Consider the following 26,672-nt stretch of genomic DNA (forward strand, 5'->3'; position numbering starts at 1 on the left):
AAAAAACTTGTTTTTTTTATTTAATTCTTACGAAAGAGGAACTTGAACTCGTCTTCGCATTCTATCCTCGTGAAAACAGCCATTTGTCCAGCAAAAAGGTGGATTTCTCCATCCAGTTCTACTCAGCCGTCAAGGCAGAGTTGAATTAAGGACACCCTACACGGTCAATCATTTTGATCAAAAGCTTCCGTCAATCAATTGATTAAAGTATGATTGACCGTCTAGGTCAATTGTGCCATTCAAACTTTCTATCAATCACCATCAACGCTTGACTCAAGCGTTAAACAGGTTCCTAGATGGTCAATCATGCTTTAATCAATTGATTGACGGAAGCTTTTGATCAAAATGATTGACCGTCTAGGGTGTCCTTTAGAGCTCTTTGTCAAGTTCAACAAGAGATGGGTGAGAGGAGGAGGGAAGAAAAAATAAATTTTTTTTATTTAATTCTGTTTTATTTAATTTTATTTAAATTAAATTAATTTAATTTAAATTTTTTATTTAATTTTATTTAATTCAAACAAATCTGTTGAATAATTCCAGCGCGAAAATAGAAGTTCACCTGGATGGATGGCTCATCCAGCTCGCATGTTCGTGACAATGGTACCTCAGTCAGCAAAAGGTCAGAATTTACTACGAGAATATACTCAAGCAGTACTTGAATTTGAAGGATAAGACTTGTTTTTAAGTAGCGCTTTAAGTAGATCTGAAGTACCGACAAAAAAGCTTCTCTAAACACATTGTTTATCTTTGTTTTCAGACTTAAGAAGGGTTGACAACCCTCTTAAAGACCTGTCTTAAGCTCACAGTTTTGTTTTGCCATAAACTGCTTCAGATCTCAGGACTGTCTTAACATACCTATTTTGTGGACACCTGCCCGTGTTCCAACAAGCATAAAGACGCATGCTAGGTTGATACTGCTCAAATGACAAAACCTTAAATCGAGCCTCTGGGTTGCTTTGCTCCAAGAACCCAAGTACCAGAAAGATGGCCTTGCCACTCAAGGATCTTCCTAGCACAGAATTCGTGGGCGTTAGTAAACAACTCTTGGGTTAAGGGCAGAGTGATTATCAAGCTTAGACTTGATTTATATTTTTGTATATACAAATATTCTATAAAACGTAAAATAACTCATATTTTTTAAATTCTAAATATATTAACTTACATTTTAAACGAATCTCGAAAATAAACAAATTTCGCATACTTGTTCAGGTTCTTTAACAGGTAACATCCAAATAATAAAATACCGAATATTTAATTAAAGACAAAATTTTGGCAAATTTAAATTGTTAAGGTAGTATACAGACTGGAGCTCTGATTCATTGTTTAATCGAAGTGTCGCTTAAAGTTAAAATTCCACTCCGAACACTTTTAGACGCTTTACTGTCAGGAGGACACTTAATTAACCGCTACTAATTTGTGCATATACAAGGAAATTCCCCCAAAATAGAGATTAATAACTAGGCATGACGAAACATGTTTGCCGTCTAGCACTAAATAATTTTTAAAGGTCAATTTTTCTGTGCAAACTTCCTTTTTTTAAATCGTTTATTAATTAATTACAGTTCGATTTCGTTTGACAAGGCTATAGTATTGGTTAATATCAGGAGTGGGCTACTTTTAAAGTGTTTTTCTGTTTTTCTACTGAAATTTTAGATTCTGAATTGTAACTGAAATTTTGGACAAAATTTGAATATTCAAAGTTTTTTAACAACAAGTTTTTTTTTACAAAAAAATCTTTAACAACAATTTTGCTATAGAATTTTAGGTGAATGGGCAGAGGGATTGTTATTCATATCAATTTTAATTGATTCATTTAATTTTTCATTATCTGCATCCTGTAGTCACCCTTTAACATACACGTCCCTTGGTCCACCGTTATAATAAAAGAATTTTTGGGGTGTTCCCATTTGAGCGCTTTCCCATTTGAGCGCCACGGAATTTTGTTCCATTTGAGCGCCACGGAATTTTGTTCCCATTTGAGCGCCACGGAGTACCATTTGAGCGCCAAACCCAAAATTGTGATTTTGCGGTGGATGAAGCGTGGTTTGCTGCCACATTGACCTGTACAAATATTTATTGCCACGAAGACAACGAACAAAACTGAGGATTTTATTGGGTCAATGGTTGTGAAATAACTCTGTACTGAGAGTTAAGAAGCTAAACGTTTGTTAAGCTTGTAGAAGAATATAAGTGAAGATTTTACGCACGTTCATAGGGTAAGAACTGATTGCCGCTGAAGAAGGCTTGCTCGTCAAGTCGAAATATTCGGCTCTTTTTTTAGAGTTATTTCACAACGATCGTTTAGAAATGGAACGAAATCACCCAAAAATCGTGCCAAAAACGGATAATTCAAATTAATATATTGGTAAAAATACAAACAAAAACTGCTAATATCACACATCCGGCGAAATGTTATGTGCGACACCCAAGAGAAGCTCGTCTGCTGTTCGAGTTCCAGCCCTGTACTCCGTCGACAGCTTTTCGAGTCGTTCGTTAAGCCTTTCATACTTATTGTTAGTCCGATGGATGACATTACCCGGGAGTAGCTGTGTCCTTGCAGAATCGACGACTGCTTGTTATTCCTTAAGGAAAGAGATAAACTGCCACAAGTTCGGGTGGTAGCGACCGACTCTTCGGTTAAACCGCATGTGCCATGATTCGAGGTCGTTGTTTGTCCTTCGCTGGATGCCGTAGACTGACCAGAAATGAGGAGGACATTGGTCGAACCACTGACGGCTGAAGTAAGTGACAAACGGACGAGCCGAAGGCCAGGTACGAACGATGTGAGAAATGATTGGACCAGAATTGATTCTGACGATCGCTGGAGGTAGGAACGCCAGAGCCAGAAGCTTTCGAACGTAGAGGTTGAAGTCTGCATCGGTCATGTACAGCTCACGGACTGAGTGACGCCCCAAGTTTCTGATTACTGCTTGGCAAAAGTGGAAGTAACACCCACGGTGCTTGGCGGCCGGAAAAACTTGCTTCACGGATGTCAGCAGACCGGTCTCAAAATCAGAGACGACGGTCGTCGGGCGAAGTGTCACTCCTTTCATCGCAGCCTGTAGGATCAGCTCGCTGAAGACGTCGTTGTAAAGCTGCGCAGACTTGCTCTCCATGAGCACGAAGACAGCGGGAAGTTGCTTGTCGCCGAAGAAAACGTGAACGGTGAACAACTGGCCGAATGGGGAAGGAGCTGAGTCGAAGGTGCCGTCCATATACCATTCCGGGCTTCGTTCAAGCAGACTTAACGACTCGTCGGTTGCAAAGCAAATCGCAGCGTTATTTTGAAGCTGAAAGAGGAGGAATCTCTGGTTTGCAGACGTCTCACTGAAAGCCTGGGGCAAGGGCGTCGGTACGGATATAGTATCAGCGGGCAGTGGTGGTATCAGCTTGTTTCGTGATCTGTACATGGACGACTTCACGTGCTTATAGGGTAACTGAGGCAAAGCACTCAGCCCACTGGCAGCAGCACTTGCGACCTGGCCGTCGTAGATAGCGGGAATCGGACGAGTAGTACGGGCTGACTCGCTTCGAAGGTCTGACCGGAATTTGTACTGCTGGGTCTGCAGAGGATCAGCGCTGTGGTCGTGCGTACCAACTGAAACTGGTGAGCCGTCGCTGGAATCAGTGTGTAACCGCCCGAGACATCCCTTCTTCATGCATCTCCAGCTCTTCTTTCTTCCTCCAGAAATCGGCTTATCGAATCTGTAGACGAAACCGTCGTGTTCTAGCAGTTGTTTATTCTTGGAGCTCTTCATTGTCAAACTGACTTATTAATACTAACCAGAAATATTGTTCCTGGCATCATTAAATACTTGTTATAAGAGGGTAAAAAAATATGCTCCCACACTAAATCCTATTGCATTTTGTGGGTAAACGGTTGTGCAATCGCTTACGCAATTAGGTCACCTGACCTAATTATCTGGCGCTCAAATGGGACACAACTGAACTAATTAAAATACGGCGCGCAAATAGGAAATTCCCATTTGCGCGCCATGGCGCTCAAATGGGAAAGCGCTCAAATGGGATACACCCGAATTTTTCAATACAACCAAAATTATAAAACATTTCAATACAACCAAAATAATAAAATTTCGACAACGTCAAAATAGGACGTTACGAACCAATACAACTAGATTTGTTTCTCAGCTTGTTACCGCATTAAATCAATGAATAATCTTGAAGCTTTCCAATTCCAAATCTCTTCAATCTTCGGATTTAGAATTACAGGATAGGGTGCTTCGTTTAAGGAAGCTTCTACCCGATTATGCGATTCAAAATACCCCTGCAGTGACTCTAGATACTGTGTTGATTTGCGTAACAAATCTTTCTTTCCTTTTAAAATAGCAGTTCGTTTTGGAGGCATGATCTAAACTCGGTTTAAAAACACTATTTTCGTATTTTTGCATGCTTTTTTGCGCATAAAGTCTAATCAAGCATGTGGGTAAAGCTGAAAATCAGCTACTGATCAGTCTAATTAGGCATATGGATAAAGGTGAGAATCATCTACTTATGGCAACGATAGTGTCATCTTAGGAAGGGACGTCAATTCACGAAAATGTAAGAGAGGGAGGAGGGCCAAATGTAAGTTACAAAAATCTAGGGAAGCAACATTGTTTTTTATTGGTTTTTCTCAATTAAAATGCCAAAAAAAGATATTTTCATTGAATACGGTACACCAAAAAAAGTATTTTCAAAGTCTAGGGACGGGAGGGCAAAAATATCTAGGGCCACCCTCCCCCCCTCTAAAAACATTGACGTATCTGGTCTTACGTCAAAACATTAAAACCGTAGGACTGTCGAATAATAAAATAACAAAAATTTACAGAGTGAATATAAGTAAACGAATTTTGTTTTTAATTTGTTTAAAATATAAAATATAAATATTAAAATTATAGTTAAAATAAAATATAAAATTATATAAAATATAAAACAATAAAATAAACCAAATTTTTTTTAAGTAAAGTTATATGGCTCCGTATGTACATTAAAAACAATTACCTCATAGGGCCAGGTACATGGAATTCCGGCAGATCTTGGCAAACATCTTCCAATCTCAACGTCTTCGTGAGTTGTATATAAATTATGCAAACAATCTTTAACATTCGGTGCTATCTTAGCTAAGGTTACATGACTCAATTATGCCAGGACGGCCCATGCAATAATTCCCATCATATTCAAGTAAACCATTTTTTTAGATTTGTTTAAAATATAAAATAATCAAATATAAATATTAAAATAATAACTAATTATATAAAATACAAAATTACATTAAATAATAAAATATAAATATTGAAATATAACATAAAATTATATAAAATATCAAATAATATGATATAAATATTAAAATAAAATATAAAATTATATAGAATATAAAATAATAGAACAAACCAATTTTTTAAAATAAAGTTATACGGCCCCGTAAGCACATGAAAAACAATTACCTCATACGACCAGGTACATGGAATTCCCGCAAATCTTTGCACACATCTTCCAATCTCAACATCTTCGTGAGTTGTATATAAATTATGCAAACAATCTTTAACATTCGGTGCTATCTTAGCTAAGGTTACATGACTCATAATTATGCCAGGACCGCCCATGCAATAATTCTCATCATATTCAAGGCTGAGTAAACCAAATTCCTCCTGAAAATAAAACCCTGAATTAATTTAGAATAATAAAATTTATTAGCTGGTTTATTAATCTAAAATTAATAAAAGGAAAAAATATAGGGAATATTCAAGAGATTGTTAGCCAATTTATATGACAGAAAATTATTTGAAGACATGTTATGAATATCCTCTAGTGTTAACAGCCCGGAACCAGAAAGAGCAAAATAATTATGAGAACGAAATATGCAAAACGCCAGGCGAAGGCTTAATTAACTTGTTTGCTAATCAAGTTAACATTCATAGATTAGATCTTAGAAAACAGGGTGCTACCATTTCGACTAACCGTCATAAGCACTAAACGACATAACATTTAAAAGGAAAATCCGTCAGAACCACTAACCGTCACAACATCAAATTTTTTTTTATAAGTTTATATAATATTAATAAGTATATAATAGTTTAGAAACAAATTTCGGCTATATATTTTCATATTAGGGGGTGGGGGTAAAGCATAGCATATATTAAATACGTAACCTAACCTAGGCTTTTTTGTCGATGTTATGACGGATTTTGTAGACGAAATGACGTTAGTGCTCCTGACGGTTAGATGTTATGACGCCTTCCCTTAGAAAACAGATAGGTACCCATTTGGCTGACCGTATGTCAAACAATAAGTTGTACGATAAATTATGTTCCATTGTATTTTCCAGGGTTGTAACGAATAAAGGTAGAGATGACTAGGAAACATTTAACGAATGACAGATTGCCAAAATATTCCTTCTTTTGGCCAAACAAAAAGCAGGATATCCCCGGATGAGGATGAGAAGAGATCACATGGAAGGATTTAAAGAAAATTATAACTTCATAGGAGTGAAAATTTAGGCAACACATGCCCCCTCCACTCCCTGAATTGACGCCGCTTTGGGGAAATCCCAATAGAAGGATCACTTCCTAGGAAAAAGGCCTAAATACACATTTTTCGAGGCATTACCCTACCTCTCCAAATATCAAACCCTCGTGTACCGATACCTGTAAAAAATATATTCATCTGTGAAATGAACTGTGTTAACTATTTCTAAATGAAACCTTTTCTTTTCTAAATCTTATGGATTCTATTGATTTCACATTATGGCTTTCAATGTACCGCAAAATGTCTTGATGTTCCTGTTCAAAATGCCGCAAAAATTTAAAATTGTCCCTTTCTAAAGGAATTCCAGGAACGAAATGATAACATCGTAATACAAAGCTAAAAATAATCAAACACCTCCCCCCCCCCCAGTTCAAAAAGCATCAATTTGATCATAATTTTTGCCAAAAATACAATAGGGAGAATGCTTTCTTTCTTAGGACAATATTTTACATTTCTCCTCCTGATTCGATTCTTTCTAATGAGGAAACGGTTCTAGTTTGGCAACAGGGCAACTCATTCCTATTGTGTTTTAATTTACGGGACTCTAAATATCTTTTTTTTTATATTGTTAATATCGTATTCAAAGTATAAGATACAAATCGAGAAAAAGAAGCAGTCGAACAATTGCTTCCCGCGCGAGGTCAAATCTACTTTTTTGCCTCTTAGACTATCACAGAGACTCTGGTCATACCCTGTAGGGGCACCAGATACACACTCGGGTGGGCGTTTGGGGTTTCCACTCGAGAAGCATTTTTAAATTTGGGATTTTTTTTTTTTTTTTTTTTTTTTTTTTTTTGGTAGGCTACTTATGCACTATCTGTAATACACGCAAAAAGGGAAGTTTGATTAATGCTAATGAAATAAAACGAAATAGGATAGAAATATACTAGTTTAGAAACAAATTCGGCTATATATTTGCACATCAGGGGGGTGGGGTGAGCATAGCATATATCAAATACGTAACCTAACCTAACCCAACCTAGGTACCTTCCCCCCCCCCTAAACCCCAAAAAACAATAGTTTAAATATTGTAAACGTAATTACAAACCAGTTTCCAATCCAATTGCTTATTGAAAGAAACCCGTTTGACTATTTTCTTAAGCATCTTCCCTATATAATATGGCGCGTGGTTACAGATAGTACATAAGTACCCTTTTTTACTAGATGCTGTTGAAACTCCAAGTAAATGCGATTCTTTGGTGGACAGCAACTAAAAATATCGTTTTATCTTTTTTTTTCCAGGGGATAGGTTTCAATGCTTGGTTCAAACTCAAAATCATCATGGCATGGGTACATTATTATTTTGTGTGTGTGTGGGGGGGGGGGAGGGTAAAAAGCTAAAAACTGTCATTGGCAGAAAAAACTAAAAAGGGTTTTATCACTATACAGTATGGAATATAAAGGATATTCAAAACAAATGTCGAAATTCTGGGGTAAGAGGGCCTGGTCCAAATAACTGAACCTGTGGAAGTGATTAGTTCAGACCTTTGCTATTCAAAAGGGCTATTTTTAGCATTAAGATCTTACATCTAAGATCTTGCATCTTTCTGCAAAGATTATCGTTTTTTCAACTCATCTTTGTTCTAAGATGTTACAGCTCACTGATGTTAGCAAAAAGTGTGAAGACCGCCACTGTTCTGCCATATAGAACAATGATTATCTACTCATCATTGTTCTCAGACCGCTGATCAGAGCAGAATGATGAAAGACGTTTGCACAAAACAACCACAGATGTAAGATCTTTGTTCAAAGATTTCACTTTTAAGCGTTTTTTGACAAAATATTTAAGATCTTAGTACATTGACGAGTGAATAAACGCCCCTATAGATACATCGAACAACAACCAAACAGAAATTATGTATTACTAAGCTGGGACAAAGTATGACAAGAGTAATTCTTAATAGTTTAGCCTTCAAGAAATGTTTTCGAATCACTATCTACACACATAAAAATTTCAGATTTACAATGCTGTGACAAGCGGCAGTCCATAATACCTCTAAACGGGATAAACCTGATTGACGGGTGCAAAAATACAGATAATGTTACACTTCAGGAACTGTGCTTTTACACAGCAGCGTCAATTTGAGGGGGGTGATATTTTTAATTCCCACCCAAAATTAAAAGAAAAACATTTTCTTTGGTATTTTCATTGAAAAAAAAACAATTTTTTCATTTTTGAAAAAAACATTTTGCCCTCCCCTCTACATTTTCGCAAATTGGTACCCCTGCTGTTATGATAGAGTGCCGTTTTTTACGTTTACAAAGTAAACTAGCTAACCCTTGTTAAACCGAATGAAGTGTCATAGGTAGGTCTATACAAGTACAAAGGCCGATTCACTCCTCTAAACTGTCCAAAGATTCCACCCCCCATCTAAAGTTGTCCAAAGATAAAGATCTATTTTCCAAGAAAATTTAAAGATGGCGGTTGGTTGGTTCAATCAGATTTCAATCCAAATAAAAAATCATCCTGAACTTCCCCCGAAGTCCAGATTTCTCGAAGTCCAAATTATAAATTAAATCAAGCAATACTACACACAGCAGAAGCGGTTTCAGCCGCCTTCTCTTTCTTAGAGGGGCAGAATATAAAAAAACACCAAGTTATGCAATGTTCGAGGTCAAGTGTGAGATTAACCTGTGACAATTTCAAATAATGTGTGTAATTTCGGAATTTTGGACAATAAAGGGAACTATATAGAAATATATTCTACTGGCAACTCATTTAGAGCAAAAACATTATTTGCTTCTCGCTGAGCATAAACACGATCTTCTTTTTCTTTAATATTTTTTGTTCAATAATCTACTTCACAATTGCTATACCAGCATCGTTACTGGGTATTCAGCGCTAAGTTCAGCTCAAACTGACAATGGACCAATGGCTATTTGAATGGAAAAACATAAAAATTGTATCTGCGGTTTTTAAATCTAAAAGACAATGAGTTATAATAAGCGGTTTGATGATCATCAATGGAGATTTGATAGACTTGTGACCAAACTCTTGGTTCCAACTTACTGATTTCATCCAAGGCGACAGCAATACAGAATTGCCAAAGATTTGAATTAAACTGTACCAGTTTTCTGACTAAAATTGTGCCACGAGAAACTACTTTTTACATTCCGAACTGCAGATTAGAAATTTACCCTAACAAGACGAAAATTTTCGAACAAATAAAACTTGAACAGACATCCCATTCAGAAGGAGCAAGTAAAACCATAATGTACAGAAAATATTTGTATTATACCAATAAATTTTCAAATGTACCACGTTGCAAAATGATATCTAAACTGAACCAAACACGGCACGATTGTACCACGTTGGCAAACACTGTGTCAATGAGTCTTGTAAAAAAATGTTTCCATTCCTATCATCTGTAAGCAAACAATCCCTAAGTAGGTCCTTAACTTGATATACCAATTGTTGTCCCAATTTTCGGCATAAAAGACAGAAACAGGAAACTCCTGATGTAATGTATATTTTCGAGCAATTACAATACAAATGACCATGTTAATTACTGTGTGTTCCGGTAAAACATGATCATAATTATTTTGAGTGACGTCAAGGCCACTACAATGTATAGCCTAGGCTAAGGTGAACACAATTATATTTGCAGGTGTAAAGGGCTAAGGTGAACACGATTATATTTGCAGGTGTAGGATCCATTTTCTCTAAAAGGGGGAAGGGGTGATACCCCGAAAACTAAATTTTGTGTCAAAACTTGTACAAGTCTTTGTGGGGTATTACCCAATCCCCCTCGCGTACAGGTATGATTTTACAAACGTTAGGGATTAGTGACCTAAAGTGCACACAGATTTTGGTTTTGGGAAAATGGTAAAAATTGCACAAGCAGTTTTTGAAAAAAAACACACAACTGTTGTTTTGTCCTCGAGGGTTGCACAAAAAAGAAAAATTTAGGTAAAATTCACAGGCAAGGCCGTATCCACGTGGGAGGGGGTTAAGGGGATTGAACCCACCTCCCCCCAAAAAGTCATACTCGTAAAAACGTAACAAAAATACATTAAACACGTTTTTGATGCCTTTTTTAAAGCTTTTTTGTCCCCCCCACCCAAAACTCTAACCCTCCCCCCTCGAACAAAAATCCTGGATACGCCCCTGTTCGCAGGAAATTTTATCTTAACATAAGCCTTGGAGCATTAAAAAGCACCTTGCAACATTTTGAAGAACCATTTTCTCCCTAATTAATACAAAAGAAATGCCCCAAAATGAGAGTTCATGACTTTTCTGCACTTTGGTTTTCCATCACAATGACAACTATAATTTTTTTTTCTTGGCACTAGTGTTGGGCGATATTTGATATCGATATTGATATATCGATATACCGGATAAAAAATGGATATCAAGTATCGAATAATATTATCAAAGCCGATATTTTTGGGGGTCTCTAACCCCCTATATTCCCCGCGGAAAACCCACGACATGAAAATTCTGCAAATTTTCAGAATAAATCTTCAAGAATCTTTGCAGGTTTGAATTCTTTCATCTATAATTAATTTTATTTATCCTTATTTAACAACTTACCCTGACATCTTTTTCGCAAGAATTCATTTCCGGCTCCCGATTCAGGCCCGTGTGAATATATATATATATATATATATATATATATATATATATATATATATATATATATATATATATATATATATATATATATATATATATATATATATATATATATATATATATATATATATATATAAAAAATATATATATATATATATATATATATATATATATATATATATATACTGCTGATGCTATTAAGGCTCACCTTATGGAAATTGCTGCTGAGTGGGGGATCAAGAAAAAGGTTGTTGCTGCAGTAACTGATAATGGAGCCAACGTAGTTCTGGTCGTAAAGGATGCTGTATCCCAAGTAGGTACAGGATGGACATATGGTTCGTGCTTCGCAGATAATTAAAATTTGATGTGTGGGGGGGGGGCTATTTATTATACTGCTGAACTTTTGCCTCTTGTCCAAAAGCCTAGAAATATTTTCAGACTTTTCAGATGTAGTGTTGTAGCTCCCAACATGCTACACCACGTTCAAATCTGTGTTGATAACGTTTACATAAAAGAACTAAAACCAGATGTGATCACAAGATGGAATTTGCTTCTCATTATGTTGTGTAGTCAACAAGATTTGAAAGTCGGTAACAAGCTTGCTTGCACTTCTTGGTAAAGGGGACCTCATACTCACTGATAGTGAGTGGGGTGTTATTTCAAATGTGATTGCGGTGCTTACACCCTTTGAAGAGGCAACTATTGAGCTGTCTTCTAAAAGCTATCCCCCATCTCAAAAGTCCTGCCTTTGTCTAAGATTTCGAGACACCACCTCGTTCAGGTAGATTTTGGTAGATTCTCGGATGTGGCTGATAAGCTTCGAAAGGTTTTGCTGAATCAAATTCATTGTAGGTTTATAAGCCTTGGTCTAGTGACATCCGTTACTATTGTATATTGACCCGCGTTTCAAGAAAATCTATATTTCACTTGAAGATGTTTTACAAGTTGAGAGCAAAATTACAAACGAGATAGATTTGGTCTTGCTGGCTGCTGAATATCTATCAGAAGATACAAGTACCACCGCAGTCTCTGCAATGCAGTCATGTCAGAATCCAGCCAGTTTGTGGGGTTCACACGATGAGCTCCTTATAGTCAATGTAGAACATGCTTCGACAGCTGCCAAATACATGATGGCTTTACAAACTTTCAATAAGCAGCGAACAGTTCCTATAGAAACTTGTCCACTCAAGTGGTGGACGTATCGTGCTATGGGATCCCAAAAGCACCTGTGCGAAATTGCAATGAAATTCATGTCTGTGCCCGCTACCAGTGTCCCTTCTGAAAGAGTGTTTACCAGGGCTGGTCAGGTAATCACTGAACGGCGGAACCGACATGCTCATGTTTTGAATAGCAAGTAGTTTATTTTTCTCTTCCTGAGGCTGAATAATTCTAAATCTGAGTTTTTATTATATTCATTTATGCAGTAGAAGTTTGTTTTTATTTTTTGATATTATATAATTTGGATTTTGAAAAAAAAGTTACACAAAATACCCTTTGCGTTATTGAACTTCGGCAAATCCATGAGATAGCAAAAAACTGATCCGAAATATCGATATCGATGTATCGAATATCGAAAGTAAAAATATCGATATATCTATATATCGATGAATCAAAATATTGCCCAACACTACTTGGCACATATTCATTGCAGAAATATCGGAGACTCACCTATGCTGAGCTTTGATTTGTTCCTACCGTTTTATGTGTACGACCCCTGATCCGCCTTCTCTAACCAAAGTCTTGTACAATTACAGGTTATCGCACATGTTAAAAATAAAGCCAACAACAACAACAACCAAATTAAAAATGAATAAAATACCTGAATTCCTCTGCCGGCTTGACCAATAAATAGATTTTTGGATGAATTTACTTTTCTTAAGAATGATTCCAATTTGTCTGTTCTAAGATAGACATCATCATCGGCTCTCATAAACCATTCAAACTTGTCCCCATAATTCTCGTACATGTACTTCAGCATCAAAAATGACTTTTTCTGAGGTGGATACGAGTCATCCACGGTGGGAAGAGCAACTGTTGGAAGAGGAAGGGAGAGATTAGAGCTCTCAGATGTAAAAAATAAAATTCTGCCAGGCACGTATTTACCCCACGTATTGTAGACAGCAATCGCTCGATTATCTAAGTACTTATCAGCAGTCATAATTCCGACTAGTAAAAGTTCCTTTTTAGGGATATCATACTTGACATTCTCAACCCTTGTCTCAGTTGGTGGCTGTTGTTTAGATGGCGATGGATGACTCCCTGATGATAGAGAGCCAAATTTACACTGGAAGAGCTCTTTATATCCAGGAACTATTAACCATCGAATTTCGGTGCTCATTAATATTCCAAAAATAATTCCTATTAATAGTTTCCAGAAGGCGTTTCTTCCAAGAAAAGTGTGTCGCAGCATTCTTCTCATTGTTAAAGTGAACTACCTACAAATAAATATTAAAATTATACAATAGAAAAAGGTAAAAAAAATACTAAAAAATACAGTAAATAAAGGTACTGTTCTATTGGCTGGTACCACGCGAGAAGTCAAGTTTGGTTAATGCTAATGAAATAAAACAAATATGATGAAATTATTAAAGTTTAGAAACAAATTTGGGCTATATATTTGCACATTAGGGGGTGATGGGTAGGGGGTAAAGCACAGCATATATTAAACACGTAACCTAACCTAACCAAGGTACCTCCCCCCCCCTAAACCCCAAAAAACAATAGTTTCAATATTGTAAACGCAATGACAAACCACACTTTGCGATCCATTTCTCTATTGACAGATACCCGTTTGACTAGTTTCCTTTAGCATTGCCCTATGCAGTATATTGCGTGGGTATCAGCAAATAGAACAGTACCTAAATAAACAGCAAAATGTGTAAAAAAAAAATGTACAAGCAAAACAAGTGTCAAATAATTATGAAAGGTTTCAACAGCATTTTTATTGGATAATTGTGGTTTGCATGAACGCAAAAAAAATACACAAAAAATCAGATTGACTTGTATTTTCCCGCACTGAATCGCTACTTCGACTTACAATGTTAATTTTGCGGTAATTCTTTGTCTTTTTCTATACTCTGGGCTAAATTTAAAGCTTTGACGCTTCTAGGCCAAAGTATTTTTGCCGCTCCGTTTTTGCGAGATTTTAGGGGAAATCCCTGTAAATTTGGGGAGAGTGGACGCACTGAACAGAACTCAACTGATGAGCCAAAAGTAATGAAAGATATGATATCGAACTCTCAGCTGCCGTTCTTGGGAGGCATCTGACAGTTTATAAGTGTCCAAGGAATTCCTGTGTTGTTTCAAAATCACTTTTCTGTGAATAGGCAGCGCGGCGACGGAGTGCACCTGACACTTTGACGATAAATCACATAGTTTTTGTGAAGAAGAAAAATCACTCAGTGATAATTTGTTGCACCCCTAGGTCCAGGCCTATTGGTAAATCTGGGCCTGTCTATACTGACGTTCTATCTGAGGCGTTTGAATCACAGAGAAGGAACATGTCCATGAATACAAATTTTACAATAAGACTAAAAATTAGTTTTCTGTCGTAAATTGAAATTCAGTGTAAATGCAGTGTATATTTTACATAATTACATGGCTTGTTGTCTAAATTCCTTCCACTCCCTCTGAAATTTGGCAACATGCATGCACAAGGAAAAAGCCAACCACAGGAGTACCTCCCATTTCTTTGTAACAAATAAATCTCATGAGGTCCTCCAAAAAATGAATGACAAAAATCCATTTTAAAATGGATTTATTTTAGGACACTGATAAAACCTTGGTCGAATTTTGTTTTTAAAATCCAATAGTTTGTGGTAAGGAACTGTAAGTAATGAGAGATTCATGCTAGTGTGTAGTAACCAAAACTCTCAAAAAGAAGTTTTGATAACAATGTATATACAAACTATATAGCTCATTGATGTCGAAATTCACCAGTGAATGTCCGAAATTCCTTTTCTCGGCTTAGATTCAATTAGCTTTGGGAGTGTTTTCAGTCTTATGCAAGCTATGATGGTAAAAGTTAAAGTTAGGTTAGATCATGTTAGTTTAGGCTAGGTTAGGTTATATTAGTTTACATTTGGTTGTAAATACCAGAAATGGGTTAAAAATCTAACACAAGCTAACCTAACCCAACATACCCTCTCTTAACCAAACCTAATCTAACCGAACCTCACATGTCATCATCAAACCTTGCCTTAAATTGAAAAAGTTGACTGGCAGCACTGACTAAATGCAAGGAGAAAAAAAGTATTTCGGACATCCACCGGTGAATGTCGACATTCACCAATTTGCAGACATTCATGGTAACATACATAAACAATGATCTTATGGTAATCCTAAATAATCAAATTCATCCAGTTTAAGTTACCCACCAAACGTTACAACTATAAGAAAATTTACCTAATTTTCAAAATAGGAAGAAAGGATCCCAAAAGAAGCAGTGATCTGGCTGAAAGTTACACAATCAAATTAGGGCATATCAGAGAACCCTATTGCAGAGATTTCAAGGTTCAAGGTTTAAGGTTTAATTTTAAAATATCTGTACAAAATAGACATAAATACAGGGTAAACGCCGGAGACACAAGGTCGAATGACGAAAACCCGGTACATTAATCGGAATAAACCTGTTTGACAACAAAAAAATGAATAAGAGTTATTCCATGACTCACCAATAGACGGACACCCACCCCACAAACCCACCGACACCGGGCAAAGATCCACCAAAAATACCAATAAAAAAAAACAAAAAACCAACGGGCGAATAAGGGTAACCGATGACCGACATCTCACAGGGCAAAAAAACACAGGGCACCCAACAAAACAATATTATCAAATGTACCCATATTTTCAATATATTATTAATTCTTAAAATTATTTATAAGGATAGAATGAAGTTGCTTTTTTATATTTGGAAGAGATTTGCTGCAATCAATAAATGGTAGATGAAGACACTATGAACCCGTGATTGAAAATAATGGCGAGAACTGTGATCCCTCTGTGCTTAATTTTAGGTGCTGAATGTTCCATTTATGACGGGTTTCATAAGAATGGGCATGTTGGACAGGGAAAAAATTATTCGAACGAAAGTACGTAGGTAGATCCGACCGGTCATATTTTACCTTAAATAAAGAAGAATTGAGGGTGAATATCTTTGAAACAGGCAAAATATTAGTTAGAAGATATAGAGTTTCAGTTTTACTCTTATTAGGATACGAAGACGGTGATGGTAAATATTTCTTTAAAATTAGAAGAGCCCGGTTTTGAAGAATTTGTATCGGTTTCACATGACATCTGAATGTTGCCAAATATATCAAAGGACAATACGTAAGATGGGAATGAACCAACTCAAAATAAATTAGACGTAGGATTTCATATGGAAAAAAATGCTGAAACTTTCACATTATACCAACCCCCTGAGCAACTTTAACCCGTAATCTATTGCAATATTCATTATATGACTGATTTTCATCAATAATAATACCCAGATACCGGAACGAGGTTATCCTTTGAATTTGAATATTTGTAGCATGATCAAATATTGTTGAAGTTCCTTGTGCATTCTGCCCAATTCTACTATAAATGATAAATTTGGTTTTTGATGCATTTAGTGACAAACGATTAGCTTTTAGCCATACAAGAAGTTGTGAAAATACGATTTGCATCTTCTCATTGAGATCCTCTTCCGAATATCCAGTAAGTGATGATCCGGTATCATCAGCGAAAAGAACATTCAGACCAAGGTTTTCTGTCGCTGATGGAAGGTCATTTATATATATTAAAAAAAGCAGTGGTCCCAGGATTGAGCCTTGCGGGACACCAATATTTGAAAACAGACATGGATCCGAAACTGTGTCGTTGATCATAGTCACTTGGGAGTGACGACTTAGGTAAGATGCGATAAAATCGTTCGCTGGTCCTCGTATCCCACCGTGGTTTAATTTATACAAAAATATTTGATGGCTTAACGAATCGAAGGCCTTCTCCAGGTCCAAAAATATACTCGCCGTGATCCATTTTTTGTCCAGACACTAGTGAATAAATTGCGCCACAGTTTAATATAGTATCCTGCATACTATGCTCTTTTCTAAATCCATATCGTGTTTTTGAAAACTAGTGTTTTGAACAGAGAAAATTAAATATTCGATTATAATAACATCGCTCCATTACTATAGAAAAACCCGAAAGAATAGAAATGGGTCTATAATTTGAGCAATTAGTCCGGTCACCACTTTTATATAGTGGTAAAACTTTCGCATTTTTTAAAGAATCTGGAAAAGTTCTCAATCTAAATGACATATTTATTAAATGACATATAACTTTATTAATACTATGTAAAATGGCTTTAAGAATATTGGTCGACGACTCATCAATCCCCGGGGAATTTCCATTATTTAAAAGCTTAACAACCTTAGCGAGCTCTTCTTGTGTTACCGGAGTTAAAAACAGAATTCTCAGAAGGACTTCTTAGGTATGTAGGATAATGACATTGCCCATGGGACATATTATGTTGGAGCTTATTAGCTATTGACTGCCCGATTGACACGAAATGAAAATTTATGTAATTTGCCATTTCTAGTTCCCTTTCAATTGTATTACCATGGGCATCCCGTATTTTTGATGGTGAAGAAGACGTCCGCGATCGATTTAAACATGAGTTGATTAGTTCCCAAGTTTTCTTTGGGGACTTACTTCATTAAAAGAATCGAAATAAAATTTCATTTTAGCATTACGTATTATTTTTGAAAGTAGATTTTTATAATTTTTGAAGGTTCTTCTATTTTCTTCACTTTCGAAAGATATTAAAGCTTTATAGAGATTGTTTTTATGTTTTATTGACGTCAAAAGGGCTGGCGATATCCATGATTGGATGGTTGATTATATTTCCGTTTTCTTTTTCTACTCTTAGGCACGACTCATCAAGTGCAGCATGAAATCCCTCTAAAAAATATCCGTCGCAGAGTTTATTTCATCAGCATCAAATACAGGAGACCAATCAGTTAAATTCAGTTTATCCTTTAAACGTACTAGATTTTTTTTATTAATAATCCAGGTTGCTGTTTCTGGTGATTTTATTTTATGAATCTGGAATCTCACATCAGAAATTAAAAAAAAAAATGATCAGAGAAATCGTCAGAACAACCTGTGAAGACGTGGCTGGTGTTGTTAAAAATATGTTGTCAATGAGAGTTGCACTAGTCGATGCAACACGCGTTGGAATTGTACACGAAGGAATTAGGTAATTCGATGACATGAATGTAATAAATTCTGTTGTATGGGTATTTTCATTAAATTCCAGTAGATTTATATTAAAATCCCCCATAACCCCGACATCCTTATCATCCAAAGATGCTAGTAAAGACTCGAGAGATTGCAAAAAAAGCGGTATTGGGGCCGACGGGGGCTTATACACAACATAAACTTGAATTTTTTTAGTCCCAAGCCGACATTCAACCGCCAGTATTTCACACACTTTTTCAACATTATATTTTTCTAGTTCTGGCAGTCGCTCAAACTGCACTCCATCATTCAAAAATAACCCAAGACCACCCTTTTCATGGACTAGTCGATTCTTATCAACGAATTTATATCCCGGGATTTTCACATTGTGATTTGTCATATCATTAATAAATGTTTCACAAATCCCCAAAATGTCAATTTGATTTGCTGGCAATAAATTTGTTAGTTCATCAATAGAGCTCATGAGTCCTTGTACATTCACAAACCCCATTCGCAATGAATTATCTTCAAGTCTGTTTATTTCATCAGGAGTCTGTCTGTTTATTTCATCAGAGGGAGGGTCACGAGCGCCACCAGAAAATTAACCAGGAAGGCAAGTACTACTATGGGCTTTGTTTTTACCAAGAATAGTTATCATTTTCCTATTCATATTTAATTTTCAATTGCCTCTTGCTTCCCGTAGGGCATCCCTCCTGGTCCCACTATAGGCTTCCATGGAGGACATTCCTATAAAATAAATTCATTCGAGAAACTCACCACAAAACGGTGGAAGCGATGACCCTATAATTTATTTTTAATATTTCAACCTCTCACCTGTTCCTGAGAAATATTCGAAGAAGTGCACCTTTTCAGGGATGATTATCACTTTGGAAAGATTTTTATACGAATATTTAATTTGAATGTAACAAAAGGGGATTGGAGGAGGGAGTGGCAGCTCCCTTACATTAAAGAGGGCCTTGGATCAAACAGTTGGTAGTAAGGACTGAAAAAAGCAGTTGCTAAAATGACCAGTAAGTCCAGTAAGACCAGTAAAAAAAATGGCTAGTGACCCCTGATTACCTCAAGATATTTTTAGGTAGTCATTTTAATAGCCCTACATAAAATAAAACACAAGACGAAAAATGTTATTTGATCCCACTTTCAAGGGCTATGATCAATGAAATGCTAAGATGGTTATAGGATGATACATTTCGAAAAATCACAATTTTTAGCAATCCAGCTGGAGTAGAACTAAAATCAGAATGCAGATAATTTCTTACACCACATTAGCCTGCCACAACATAAAGAAGGAAACGATCAGAATGGGGTTTCAATTTTTAATGGGGTTCAAAAATGGAGTTCCCAAATTTGTCAAGACCCTATCCCGATAGGTGAAAACTCCGGTGTCTACAGAATTCCTTGCTCTTGTAGTCTTTGGTACATCAGAAGAACTGATCAACGGCTTAGGGATAGATTAGATCAGCCCTCTACCTCAATTAAAAATACCCTTAAAAAGCGGAAAAAACTGAAAATTTTGAGTCTGCCCTTGCAGAACACATCTTTGACAACCCGAATCATACTATTTTATTTAACCAAGCTAGCCTAATTTAGCATGACAAAGGTAATGTCCAGCACTACAGAGAAGCTGTTGAAATTTATAAATACCAACATTTAGGCCTAGCTTTGAACAGAGATTCAGGTGATTTAAGAATAAACGAATCGTGTTTTGGTTTTCTCAAAAGAGAAGCCGATGCTTTAGTAATCCCTAAAATAAACCTTGAACCACCTTCCCAATCGCATAATCAAACACGTCAACAACCCCTTAGGTCTCAAAGAGTGTCTGCAAGGAATGCAATTATTAAAATCAGAAATCAGGTGACCTAGTTCTTTAACCTATTTAATTGCTGGTTCGTTTGTTCTGAGTGAATGCATTTTTATTTATTTCCCAGTTGTTTGTTAGTATCCGTCAATGGCAATTCAGAATTTTCTTTAGATTTTCGCGGATATTGGCGAATGACTCATCTTATGGTTGTTAGGTATTTGGTTGTAATTCTTATAAATTTTGGCTTTTATTAAATTTGATTTATCTTTAATTTTTTTGGTTTTTCTATTGGTTTTGATGACTTCTGCGTTTGTTTTTTGGTTGTTTTTTCTTTTCTTCGGTATTTTCCTTGTTAATATTGTTTTGTTCGCGCTGAAGAAGAGAGGTGGTTATTCTTTCGAAATATTCGCTTTGTGTGTTTCTTCAGTATTTTCGTTTGGCCATTAAAAACCCCATTTTTGATTGTTTCCTTCTTTAAATCCGAATGTCTTAAAACAAAATCAGAGGAGGTTGTAAAAAAAAAGCAGGAACGTCATGGGAGAGAATAAAAAGCGGAGCTTTTAAACACAGTAGGTTGAGGGAGGAATGAGCACAGCTGTGTTGGTCTCAGGTAGCTAGGTGCTGTGACGAGTTGTCAGTAGTAGTACCTGCATATTATTACATTCAGTCACTATTGATTCTCCAAAATATAGAGGAGACTGGAGAGACAAAAACAAGGCTTATGCTTTTTCTTATAAAAAAAATTTGAATCTCTATAAAAGTCTTCTGTTGAACTAAGTTCAGTTTTTTTCTTTGGGAATTCTGCCTTCCAAGTTACCACTCTAAAGCTTCCAATGTTACCCCCCCCCCCCCGCTTTTCCCAAGTAAATGTATAATTACAGCCATATTTTGAGTTGGGGATATACACAGAGCGGGGGAGGGAGTTTGCCTCTTTTCAAACAATGATGACTTCATCTGAGAGCTAATTTGTCAATTTTCAGGGGATAGATCTTTTCTTTTTTGCCAACAAAGGAGTGCCAAATTCCTAGTTAGGTTCCTTAGCTCTACAAAAAATGGGCTTATTCTGAGTAGGCATTCCAAAAGTTCAAAATTGTAAAAAACATATTTTAGAGAGGGAATATTTTTAATCATAGCAAGTGAGATTGACTCCACTTGCTCCTCTTGAAGCATTTTCAAGTTATTCTTGGTCAAGGCTTCTAGTATGAATCTGCAGCTCAGGCTAAGTCCTTTGAAAGGGCTTTTAAGCTCTTACCTCTATCCCTTCCCTATTTGAAAGGCTTCGAAAATTTTGCAGATAGGTCTATTGCCAGCAACAAATATGGAAAAAAAAATCAAGACTGTCAGGTTCTGAATCAAATCATGAGAAAGACCTTGCCTAGGCCTACAGTGCAGAGTACAAACTCAAAACTATTTTTTTTTTTTCAAAGCTGAGATGGATGTTTATAGAATTTGTTAAAACTTATAAATACAGAGGTGTTGGATACTTCTCTGATACAAATTCCTTATCATAACATATCTTGCTTCTCTTATAGTAAAATCTCTGAAATTAATTCTCAAGCTCTCAGGCAAGAATTTAAAATTTCCTGGCATGAACTATAATCTTGCTATTCAAGGGAAACTGAATAGCAAGAGAAACTTATAAGGGAAATTAAGCTAGTTTATCTTTCCATTAATAGTTGCCTCAACAGTGAGATCTAGATTTGTTATATTAAAAATTGCATTTTTAGCATTGTCATTAATCAATTTCACCATTATTGACCCCCTAGAATATGGAAAAAGAAAATGAGCAGAAGAACAGAAGGTCTCATCTTCTCTACAAAATAAAACCAATCTGAATCAAGTTCTTCTGTTGGACAGAGTTTGTCTTTGTTTTTATATTATTGCCTTCCTGGTGACCACTCAGATTTTCCAATCTGATCTTTTCCACTGATACTGCAACCTTTCTTTAACCAAGTGTCAAATTCAGGCATGTGTTATGCTAGGGACATAAACAGAGCAAAGGAGCTCCATAATGCTGGGAGAACAATGAAGACTTTCCTTCCAAAGCCCAAGAAGAAACAAATCAAATAAAGTTACAAAACACCTTGGAATAAATGTGTCAAAGATCAGGTTGTAAAATTCATTTTTAGTCTCTAGAAGATAACTGATAAAAGATATAACTAAAGGGATTTTTTGTAGCACCAAGAGACACTGACTTCTTTAGTAATTTTCTAGTTGCCTAAGGTCACAGAATTCTCATAAATGAACCCATAACTCAAATTAGATCCCTGTGAATATGCTTTTAAGCTCTTTCCTCCACCCCTCACTTACTTGCAAAGGTTAAACAATTTGGTAGATATAGGTCTATTCCTAGTCTTAACTAAAAAAAAAAAAAAAAAAAAATCAAGTTTGTCTGGTTCTGAATCAAGTCCTGAGGACTACCTTGCAACGGGTCTACAGTCCCAGAGGACCAGGTTCCAAGCAAAACTTGAATTTCTTTTCTTCAAAAGTAAATAACTGAATTTCTTTCTTTTTTTAAAGTGGATAAAGATTTACATGTATGCCTATTCTATACAAAAGAAGGCCACCTTCATCAGACAATTGGAAACCAGGCAGCAGAAGAAGATGAGGTTATTCAAAGAACCCCTTGCAGCAAACTTTTGAACAAGATTTGAGGATGACTATTAGCAAGATCAGATCCAGGGAGGCAGGAGGGAGGAACTCACCTCACCTCCAAGATTTTTCTGGCACCCTCATTTGTTTGCTTTTTTGAACGAACTTATCAATTTAGTCAATTATTTGCACCCTTATCGCATTACCCCCCCCCCCCAAGATTTTGCTGTAGATCTGCCTTTGGTTATTAGTGGCTGAATGGAAAGACATTACTGCTGCAGCCCTTATTTGTGACAAATAGAGAGGCTTTGTTGATGCCCTATGCACCATTGGCTCTGGAGGAACTAACAGGGGGGAGGGGTGAATAATCATCTTTACAGAACCCTTGCAAGTAGAAAGATGGTACATATTAGAACTTAAAAACACATTCTAGAGACATAATTTGAGCTTTTATACATTACTCATAATTGTATTGATCCAGGACAGCTTGAATATATTTTCACAAGAAGCTATAATCACTGACTAGTTCCAATTGTCATTGTATGATTTTCTTCAACTGGCATAGCCTCCTTGGCTGTTGCAACACCATAGAAAAACTGTGGATTTCAAAAAATTATGCCACTGATCCCCAATAATACATACAATACTATATGTAATATTATATTGCACATGCCATATATAATCAGAGCCATTTCTAGATGAGGGGGGGGGGGGACTAGGATAGTTGCCCCTCCCCCAATATTTTGGACACTTGTCAAAAAAAAATGAGCTGTTGAAATCATAGTGCAAAGCACCATTATTTTTTTCTGTCTGTCAAAATATTTGTTTGGTTAAATAAAGACCACAAAAATACTGACATGTCATCTACAGAAATCTTAAACTTGGTCACTAAACACAGCAGTTCTACTGACTCCTGCCATGATTTTACATATGGTGCCACAATTTTCCATTTGGTGAAATAAAGAGCATGAAAATAGCGACAAGGCATGTACCAAAATTTCAATCTTGGCTGGTAAATGCAGAGGATTTACTGACTTGTGCAGTGATTTTAAGTATCATATTCAAAACAGGCATTATAGTATTTATTGATAAAAAAAACAATCAGTAAAAATGACCAGCAAGTTGGTAAAATTCCCTGCTCCCCTTTACCCCAAACACCTACAGTAATAACCAGTAACAGCCCTGCCAGGCACAGTGGCTTGGGTGGATGCTGTGGGAGGGGAATTGCCCATTTTTATCCAATTTTTCACTTTGATTTGTCCCCACCCTCCTGGATCTGCCAGTGCTCTATCTATCAAACAGTTCGTGGAAACGAACTGTAAGTAAGGAGCGACCCGGCTCAATGGTAACCAAAACTCTAAAAACCGGAATTTTGGTACCAATAGATACATCAAAAGAATCAGATTTTAATTTTGATTTCAAATATGTAAGTTTCATCAAGTTTAATCTTACCCATCAAAAGTTACGCGCCTGAGAAAATTTGGCTGATTTTCGAAAAAAGGGGCAAAGACCCCCTAAAAACTGTAGAACCTTAATGAAATGCACACCATCGTATTCAGCGTATCAGAGAAGCTTATTGTAGAGGTTTAAAGTTCCTATCTACAAAAATGTGGCATTTTGCATTTTTTGCCAGAAGAAAGATCACGGGTGCGTGTTTGTTTGTTTTTTGTTGTTTTTTTTCCCCAGGGGTAATCGTATTGACCCAGTGGTGGTAGAATATCGTAAGAGGGCTCATTGGAACGCAAATTAAAAGTTCTAGTGCCATTTTTAAGTGATCAAAAAAAATGGACGGCAATTAGGCCTCTTCCCATACTCATTGTTTTCTCAAAATCACCCAGTTACAATTTTGAGATAATCACTTTGTTCAGCATAGTTAACAATTTAATAAATGTGTCTTTTGCGATGATTTAATCCCCCACAGTTCTCAGGGGTAGGGCTGCAGGTTGTGAACTTTGCCCATTGCTTGCATATTGTATTGGTTATTGGGAAGTATACAGACATTTTCAGGAAGAATTTTTTTTGGGTGTGGGGGGGGGCTGGAAGAGGGGGTTACTCGGGAGAATCTTTCCGTAGAGGATGTTTCTTTGGCGTAAGGGACATTTCTATGAAGGGGGCGCCGGATTTCCAAGCATTATTTAGAAAACGATCAGAAATTAAATTAAAAAAAACAAGTTTTTTCAACTGAAAGTAAGAAGCAACATTAGAACTTAAAATGAACGGAAATTATTACGTATATTAGGGGGTCCTCCCCCAAGTCAATACCTCGCTCTTTACGCTAGTTTTTTTTTTAGTGCTTTCAAAAGAGCTATCTATTCTAATTAAACGGCCTTTGTGATTCAGGGGTGTGTGAATTAAAATTTTTTTTAACTTTTAACGTAAAGAGTGTGGTATTGACTAAGGGGAGAACCCCATCATATACGTAATAACATATACGTAATAAAAAAAAAACAAGCGATACAGCTCAATAGTAAGCAAAACTTTTAAAAACGGAACTTTGATGTCAATAAATGTATCAAAAGAATGGGATTATAATGCTGATTCTAAATATATAAATTTTGTTAAGTTTAGTTTTACTCATCAAAGGCTACGAGCCTGAGAAAACTTACCTGATTTTTTAAAGAGGGGGGAAACATCCCCCAAAAGTGAAAAAAATTTAATGAAAATCACTGTCAGATTCAGCGTATCAGAAAACCCTATAACATAGGTTTCAAACTCATATCTGTAAAAATCTGCAACTTTGTATTTTTTGCCAGAAGCAAAATATACGACTATAGAAGTTCGTTACGTAAGTTAATTTGTAAATTACGTCAGAACCAAATTTAGAGACAGTCATTTAGCAAAAGAAAAGTAAAATTTTTATCCAAATTTTGTTTACTTATTCAATGACGGCGAGCCAAAATAAAAGCTGCATTAACTAAAAAACGATCAGAAATTAAATAAAAAAAACAAGTTTTTTAAACTGAAAGTAAGGGGCGACATTAAAACTTAAAACAAACAGAAATTATTCCGTATATGAAAGGGACTGTCCCCTCCTTACCGCCTCGCTCTATACGCTAAAGTTTGACTCTTAATAAAAAAATTGTTCTTTAAAACAATAAGAAACTCTAGCGTAAAGAACGAGGCGTTGAGGAAGTAAAAGTCCCTTTCATATACGGAATAATTTCTGTTCGTTTTAAGTTTTAATGTCGCTCCTTACTTTCAGTTTAAAAAACTTGTTTTTTTTATTTAATAATACAACTAGAATGGCATCATTATGCACATATGCAAGATTTTATTTCTTATAGGAGGGGGGAGGGACAATAATAATTTTTTTGAGGAGTGGGTGGGCCAACAGGGGCTTAGTTTGCAATGCAGCAGGGGGGGCCACATAAACATCCTGTATATTATAAAGCAAGAAGTTCAGTGTTTTACTTTTGTTTTTCATATATTCCCAGGACTATCCAGTATATAAGACTATCAGTAAGGGGGGGGGAGTGTATTGACAAAAACAACCTTGATATTTGTATTATAAAATAAGGAATCTAACGGTAGGGTCTGTTACTTTTGTTTGTTCAGCTTGTTTTTTTCAAAAGTTGCCATTCACTAGGCCTATACAGTCAATGTTAAAAAATTAGATTAGCAGGAATGGATCTAGGAGGTAGTCTTGGGGTCAGAAGCCCCCCTCCCCCTAGAAGCAGTGGCACCATTCAGAAAACCTCAGGGGGAGGGCCAAAGATCATTTTCGGACCCCCATCCAGACTCAAAATGTAATTACTCTGTTTGACAGACCACTCTTCAAATTAGTCTTTGAATACACATTAAAGCTACATAATTTATTTAGATTTTGTCCTCTGCAGCCTGGTTAGGGACAAGAAGTCTGCTACAAAATGGAGTATCTATCACACCTATCGAAAACTTACAGTTATCTGCACGTATTTAGGCTGAAGGTATTTCCAC

The 26,672-nt window shown here is 36.2% G+C and overlaps 1 protein-coding gene across 3 annotated transcripts in view; it reads right to left on the minus strand.

The window, feature by feature from the left end:
- The window catches only part of LOC148956260 (chondroitin sulfate synthase 1-like), a 118,034-nt gene that overhangs the window by 85,965 nt on the left and 5,397 nt on the right, over nt 1-26,672 (minus strand). For 2 of the 3 annotated variants that reach the window (XM_089101187.1, XM_089101093.1), the window contains exons 2-3: nt 12,921-13,536; nt 5,445-5,648 (exon numbers count right to left, since the gene is read on the minus strand). In XM_089101187.1, coding sequence (XP_088957313.1) covers nt 5,445-5,648; nt 12,921-13,520 — 804 coding nt within the window. In that variant the 5' untranslated portion in view covers nt 13,521-13,536. Of the gene's footprint in view, nt 1-5,444; nt 5,649-12,920; nt 13,537-23,197; nt 23,334-26,672 lie in introns of those variants that run through there. The other variant, XM_089101142.1, reaches the window with a different exon arrangement.

The sequence above is a fragment of the Artemia sp. Qi Xiang Cuo genome, chromosome 1 (genome assembly GCF_049724085.1).
Source record: "Artemia sp. Qi Xiang Cuo chromosome 1, ASM4972408v1, whole genome shotgun sequence".
Lineage (NCBI taxonomy): Eukaryota > Metazoa > Arthropoda > Branchiopoda > Anostraca > Artemiidae > Artemia > Artemia sp. Qi Xiang Cuo.